The 7,286-nt window shown below is 38.9% G+C and overlaps 1 protein-coding gene across 3 annotated transcripts in view; it reads left to right on the top strand.

The window, feature by feature from the left end:
• The window catches only part of LOC119337456 (oxidation resistance protein 1-like), a 4,353-nt gene extending 2,152 nt beyond the window's left edge, over positions 1 to 2,201 (top strand). Inside the window, exons 2-7 of one of the 3 annotated variants that reach the window (XM_037609604.1) lie at positions 242 to 332; positions 736 to 816; positions 907 to 970; positions 1,311 to 1,398; positions 1,593 to 1,677; positions 1,768 to 2,201. In XM_037609604.1, the coding sequence (XP_037465501.1) occupies positions 318 to 332; positions 736 to 816; positions 907 to 970; positions 1,311 to 1,398; positions 1,593 to 1,677; positions 1,768 to 1,851 (417 nt within the window). In that variant the 5' untranslated portion in view covers positions 242 to 317 and the 3' untranslated portion in view covers positions 1,852 to 2,201. The remainder of the gene's footprint in view (positions 1 to 241; positions 333 to 735; positions 817 to 906; positions 971 to 1,310; positions 1,399 to 1,592; positions 1,678 to 1,767) is intronic. The other 2 variants (XR_005163337.1, XM_037609602.1) reach the window with 2 other exon arrangements.
• The last annotated feature ends 5,085 nt before the right edge of the window (positions 2,202 to 7,286 follow it).

The following is a 7,286-nucleotide window of genomic DNA, read 5'->3' as shown; positions in this document are numbered from 1 at the left end:
GTCAGAGATTTGCTACTTTGATGATAAACAGTGTAAAGTCAGTCATTATTTGCTGTTAAAAGTGGATTTTCCTCCTGTTTGGCCCTCTCCAACATGTTTTAACAGCTCTCGCCCCCCTTGACCCATTTTTTCTGGCTCCGCCACTGCATACATGCATCTTAAAATTTCGCTGACTTTGGTGATATTACATTGTTGTTATACAATTTCTGAATTTCTGTCTACGTAATTCTCTGGAGTGAAGGAACAGGTTGTTTGGAAACTAAACATCATGCAGTCGTGAACACAAGGGAAGCTCATTGTCTAGTTCCAATTTATTTATGAGCAGTATTGAGGTCAGTAGGTTAAGTTGCTGCATGGATCACCAGAAGAAAAGATGATATGTTTACATATATATTTTTAGCTTCTGACGGCTAGTTCCAATTTGTTTGTGAGCACTATTGAGGTCAGTAAGTTGCTGCATGCATCACGAGAAGAAAAGATGATATGTTTACATATAAATTTTAGCTTCTGACTTTAAGCAAACAATTCAACTCTTTTGTGTCGTTTGATTTCATCCTTAGACACTGCAATCCTGGGGGTTTCAGCTATAGAAATTACTTTTTTTGAACACAGCTATAGAAATTACTGTACATACAGTACTGTAGGTACTGTTTTTGTTTTGGTTAGAACAATGCTTCTCTTGATTTTTGTATAATTTAGTTGCTCACTTCCATCTCCTAATTTGTGCTTTGACAGATAATTGGGGATAAAAAGGGAGCAGTTTTTGGTGGTTTGGTAGAGGCCCCTTTGCGGCCGATCATGCAAAGGAAGTATCAGGTTTCACTTCCACACATATTCTTATGGTGTTTCTTTGATGTGTATTCTACCTTACAGGGTTACACTGATTGTGTTTACGCCATCTTTCAGGGGAACAAGAATTGCTTCGTGTTCACCAATGTAGCTGGTCGCCCTGTTGTATATCGTCAAACAGGTACTTCTCTTTTACTTTGACAGGATTTGCATTGCATAAGAGAAATACACTCTTTTCTGCATTAGTTTCCATCTTTGTAACAACCATATGTGCTATTAGCACTAATAAGGTGACTCCCTAGTACAAACCATGAGATGTGCCTTTACAGAAGATATGAAGATTAATACATTTTCATATGTTGTTGTGATCCTATAGTAATTGATGTTTCTTTAGAGAAAATGTTGTGGTAACTTTATTGCCTTATTGTGGGGACCCCTCGTATTTCTAGAAGTGAATGTCAAATTTGTGCTCCTAATTTTCTTGCTTCCTTAGGATTACGGTTAAAATTTTCCAATTGCAGGTGCTAATAACTATTTCACGTTTTGCTCCCCTGAGTATTTGGCAATGGGAGGTGGTGGTCACTTTGCACTTTATCTTGGTGAAGACCTGTAATCTACTAATCTCTGACCTATCTTTCCACGTTGTCACACATAAATTTTATTTCGTTCTCATGTTAATGTGCCCGGGTGCCAACTTTAGCCACAAGCATGTGTTTTTACACCCTTCTTTGCAAGTGTCATCAGCTTAACATCTTGTTGATCAAGTGAGTCACATGTTCACTTTTGCTGTTTGATCTGTGCAGCCTGAATGGTTCAAGTTCCACCTCAGAAACGTTTAACAACCCATGCCTGGCACTTTCCCAGGACTTTGAAGTTAAACATGTTGAGGTACATGATAATACTATGCATATCGGTCGATTCTCAGCATCCGTGTTTCCTCATGATGAAACTTGAGAGTAACAACGTTTTCCGACGCAGTTGTGGGGCTTCGTCAATGCTTCCAAGTATGATGAGATGCTCACGGTCTGCCGCACCGAGAAACCTGGAATTTGGAATTTGTGACTGTTCACAACTTTTCGGAATCCTTGAGACTTGATGCCAGGTGTTATTCTGATGGCTTGTACAGTTTTGCAAGTATATAGGCCTCGTTAGAGTCTGACTAGAAGTGGTAAAGTAAAAGGTTATGTAGGAAAACTAGTTGTGAACAGTGAAACAAGAGCGCAACTCTGGATCTATGGAGGTGAAAGTGAAACAAGAGCGCAACTCTGGAACTTGATTGGAGCAACTTCCTGGTCGTGCTTGTAAATATTGTAGTGTTCTCAAATTCTAAGCATTTAGATATGTACCAGTATACATCCCCCATGTTCCGCTTATCTTACCAATAATGCATTTGAATCGCCGTGCCAATATCATATGAGAATGCACACCTGGTGCAATCCTTCTGAGAACAATAACGAGAAATATAGTACTCCCTCTGTTCTTTTTTATAAGACGTTTTAGACAACTAAAATTAAACTGTTTTGGGTGTTATCTTAAATGTCTAAACGGTCTTACAAAAAATGAATGGAGGGAGTATATCATTTGATTTACTTTGTTCTGAACGCTTGAGGAAAGGAAGGAGGAAGATGACATCTAGAAAATCGACACTTGATGTAGCCTCACAGGAAGGAAAGGGGGAGATGACGTCGCGAAACTTCAAAGTTTTCCTCCTTCCCGTTGGCGCCACCGCCTAAGATTGCCTTTGGGCCGTGGAGGTGCGGAGGGACCTCGGCCCCTGCCGGCGGGAGGTGCGGAGGACCTCACCTCGCTCCAGTGCTTGTATTCATCGCTAGGTGGTCCGTCAATCTGATTGTAATTTTTATCATCTCTGGTGTTCAAGTGACCTCCATGAGAGCACATGGCAAGCTGATACTGGTCCTTTTCAAAACCGTCTCCAGCACCCTTGTTTTGTGTGTTTTTTAGAAGGAAAAAACTATTTTTAGCGACCATCGGAAGAATAGAGTTGCTTGGTAATCTTTATAGAAATAGTGTTTCTCTTCCGCCGAGCAGAGCGCTTAGCTCAAGCGTTGGTACGTTCCCCTCCCTCTTTTCATTTTTATTTTTTCTTCTCCTATCTCTAGTTTTTTCCTCAATTTTTTATGTTAAAAACATTTTAATTGTCCTATTTTTTATTGACTTGCCAAATATAATTATGTTTTCTTTGGTAAGCCAATACGTTCTTACTATATAAAATTCTAAAATAACTTATGTAGGTCTCACGGGCAGGGTTTGATAAAGACCTTTGATAAAACCATTTACTTACATAATCACAAGTAAATCATGAGCTAACGTATCAGAATATTTATATCCCACTGTAACACACGGGCAATTATTTAGTTGTAGAATATTCTTTTGTAGAACCAATTGGTCAAAAGACTAGAGTTTCTGAATTCCTAAGAAGCATTCCCTAATTTCATATGAATTCCACATGAGCTCAAAAGTTTAGGACCTCCTTCATATGCAGGACTGAAAAACACATGAATAGGAAAAAGGATCGGAATGTCATATATGAGAAAATGAAGGATTCTTTCAAAGAGGTCTGAGTGGGTGCTAAAATTCATATGGAATCTAGTGTAAAGGAAACCTTAGCGAAAAATCTTATAGGATTCAATTCTATGAATCAAACAACCAACATAGAAATACTTTCTAAGAATTATAATCCTCCAAAATTCCTATAAATATCCTGTGAATCAAAGGAGCCCTTATTTTGTTTATGGAAGTCCAGTGAAATATGTCTGGCGTTTTCTTCTGAGTTCCTCCATAATTTTTGTGTTATTTTCTCACAAAACATTCAAAAGCTCAAAATTCTACACTTTTTTTTATCTTGTACAAATCCATAATATGACATTCATTCTTGCATGCTTTAATATAGAACGGGAAATGCAGATGCAGAGTCTCTAGTCCCGAGCTCATATGCTCCCTAATGAACAGTAAAAATAGTAAATAAATTAAAAAAAATCTGATTTTTTTTTGTGCAAACTTCGATTAACTTTTTCAGTGCTTGCAAATTTTCATCCCGAAATAACATTCACGGAAGTCGTGGTAAAAGAAACAAAATCGACACTAAAAAAAGCTATTTTTTAAACCATTTTGGAGTGTTTTTTTTTGCCATGAATTCCACGAATGTTAATTCAGGATGAAAATTTGTAGGCACCGAGAACATTTGTCAAAGTTTGCACCAAAATAATTCAGAATTTTTCGAATTTATTTTCATGTTTCTTTAGAATTTACTGTCCATCCCGAGCTCAAATGAGCTCGGGAGTAGAAGGGGGCTTGGGGGAAATGCTATGTTTATGGGCTCACTATATATTTTGACAGGCGAGTTGCACAAGAGATGATTTTCCACACGTCATTTTTTTGGGAGCTCCTATTCGGCGCGTTCGGCGCCGGGGACGCGAACCGGCGCCTACTGGCAGCGCCAAGTGGGCCGGCCCACAGACGGAGCGAGCAGGCCGCGTGAAAAAAGAAAGAAAAAATGTGGTAGAACCACGACTCGAACTCAAGCAGCTAGGCAGCGGGATTTTTCAGCTAACCAATACAGCATCGCATGGCCAGTGACTCAAATCAAATGCGAACTCTATATAAGAACCATAAGAGTCGCGCCATTTATTGCACAAAATAATACAGTTTACTCTATAACTTGTATTTTCGAATTTCTTGAATATTGTATGTTTTACTTTATAGCTTGAACAAAAGTTCATTGAATTTGAAAATAAGTTCATCAAATTTTAAAAAAAATCATAGATTTAAAAAAAATCATCGAATTTGGAAAAAGTTCATGGATTTTGAAAAGAGTTCATCCCGTTTATGAAAAAAAGTTCATCGCATTTGAGAAAAGGTTCACAAATTTGAAAAAAAAGTTCATTGGATTTGAGAAAAGTTCATCGAATTTAGAAAAAGTTCATCGATTTTGAAATTAGTTCATCAGATTTGAAAAAAAGTTCATCAATTTTTGAAAACAGTTCATTAAATTTGAAAAAAAGTTCATCAAATTTTGAAAAAAGTTCATCAGATTTGATAAAAGTTCATCGAATTTTGAAAAAAAGTTCATCAATTTTGAAAACAGTTCATCAGATTCAATAAAAGTTCATCGGATTTGAATAAAAGTTCATCGAATTTGAAAAAAGTTCACAAATCTGAAAAAAGTTCATCAATTTGAAAAAAATGTTCATCGAAGTAGGAAGAAGAAAAAGGAAAAAGCAGAAAAAGAAAAACAGAAAACAGAAAAAGGTAAAAAGGAAAACAGAAAAAGGAAAAAAGGAAAAACGTAAAAGAAAGTAAAAGTTCATTCTAAACAAAGAAGGTGTGTTGGCGTTCTGGTTGCACCTGCGGTACTACGTGCGCGAGGTCCCTGGTTCGAATCACAGCTAACACTCTTCTTTCTCTGATTAAAACAGAGAAGAAGAAAAACTATTGGGCCGGCCCATCGCGCGAGCGCTGCAGGCGCCGGTTGGCAAGCGGGCGCATATGCGCCAAATAGGAAATCCCCATTTTTTTAGGGGACACATCTTTTTCAGCCTTTCAGGGTCGTTTTGATACTGGGCTCAAAACACGGAGCCCATCTAACTGGCCCAACTTTCTCAAGCCTCCTCTCTCTCCGGTCCCCCTCTCCACTCGCAGCGGTCACCGGAGGGCGAAGATTGCTGGGCTGGCGGCGGACCCGACGGACGGAGGCTGGGCAGGTGGAGGTGGCGGCGGACCTCGAGCTCCCCCCACCCATGGCGGTGCCAAGAGTTCAAGCCCGGCGAGTCCCTCCGAATGCATTTAATGGTACGATACGGCACAATGTCCTTTTGGTCAACGTGCGAGCAGAGCTTAGGGCAATTTAGTATAGAAACGCTCTCCAATTACTTCATCACTCCTCTAGATTCCGCATATCATCTTATTTATTGAGCTCATAAACTGTGTGTTTATGGCCAAAACTGGTATTTTCTTGATGTAATTCACTCGAAAATTACCGCCAGGTTACCACGATTCAGTAGACTGGTGCCTCCGTGCATTGATTGGGCAGAGAGGAAATGTGCAGCTTGTTTTGTTTGCCTTGGTTGGTTGGGTAGGGAGGAAATGTAATGTGATGCGCACTGTGATTTGATTGTCCTGCCACTTTCCACCATTGCTGATGTATCATCCAAGCATCCTCCTAGCTCCTTAGGTTGAAAGAAGAATGTCTCATGTTTCTGTGTGCCCACCATTTTCTGTTCCACATAGGTAACTGTGTCCTGGAGCAACTTAAAAGTTAAAATATACCAGACTTCACAACTTGAGCTGAAGTCTGTATCACGATTCTTAGGCTGGGGTTGTAGAGAGCGTTGAATTGACATGTCCACTTTATGCTTGACAATTGAAGATGCTATTGTTATCTGTATCATATCAAACTTCAGACGCGTAAATAGAAGTTAGAAAAAAATATCTATTTACTCCAGCTGAAAGAGTATATTTGCAACTTCAGAAGTATAAGGGTAACAGTTGACATGTGTCAGGGCAACAACAAAACTGTTGTGATTATGTATGGTTTGACCATAAGCAAGAAGTTACTGTATAACTATTTATCTCTGTGTCATATGGACTGACTGACTGCCTAGTTACTCCTTACCAGTGGAAGCTATTTATCTGATAAGATTGGTCATGACCTGTCTATTTTTCTTTCCCGGTTCTACCAAACACGCAAGTCTAGGTGTGGTGTAGTAGTTGAAACCTATGATTAGACTTGATTTTCATTTTTATCAGTGGCACAGGAAACGTATTGCTCTGTCCAACATATAGTGATGTAAATGCATATGACCTCTTTCTCTTCTATAAATATGTATGCGCTCTCTTAAACTAGTGATGAATCTGTTATACTCTTAAAGCTGTATTTTGCAAGTGGAGTAATTGGTGGTTGCAATGAAGATATGCACCATGATTTAGCATTTGCGCTTTTCGCATTTTTGGAAAGCATATAAGCACACATCTTAGTATCGATGTTGATGTTAGGTTGCTACCTCTTTAAAACATGGTTTCGGAGTCAATTTCTTGGAGGAAAAGGGGGCAAACTTTTACCTGCTCTAAGGCAAGGACATGCTGACCCTGACAGGAAGAAAAAACGCTAGCAATCCTTCATAGAAGCTTATGTTTATGACAGTTAAATATTCCGGCATGTTTTTCAGCTAGCTGTTTGGGATTTTCCTGTAATTCCTACCAGTTTTCAGTCACTGTTGGTTGACATGACAGAATTTAGTCAATCCTCTTGCTACCTGACTCAACAAACTTCTTCTGCATGCTCGTGTTTTTAGTTTTATTTTTCGCACTATCTGTAATAGCATCTAGATGGCTTCAGTCATTCTAGATCACCAAACAGTACTTCAGGAAAAGCATTTAGAAGCTGCATAAAGTGCAATCAGGCAAGCTTTTCTTTATGTTAATTCTACTATATGATAGATGGCCTCTGGTGTGGTAGCAGTGAGCGGTATTTTTTTCTT

Source organism: Triticum dicoccoides, chromosome 7B (genome assembly GCF_002162155.2).
Source record: "Triticum dicoccoides isolate Atlit2015 ecotype Zavitan chromosome 7B, WEW_v2.0, whole genome shotgun sequence".
Taxonomy (NCBI): domain Eukaryota; kingdom Viridiplantae; phylum Streptophyta; class Magnoliopsida; order Poales; family Poaceae; genus Triticum; species Triticum dicoccoides.
Note: the sequence above shows the minus strand (reverse complement) of the source record. Positions and strands in the feature narration are given on the sequence as shown.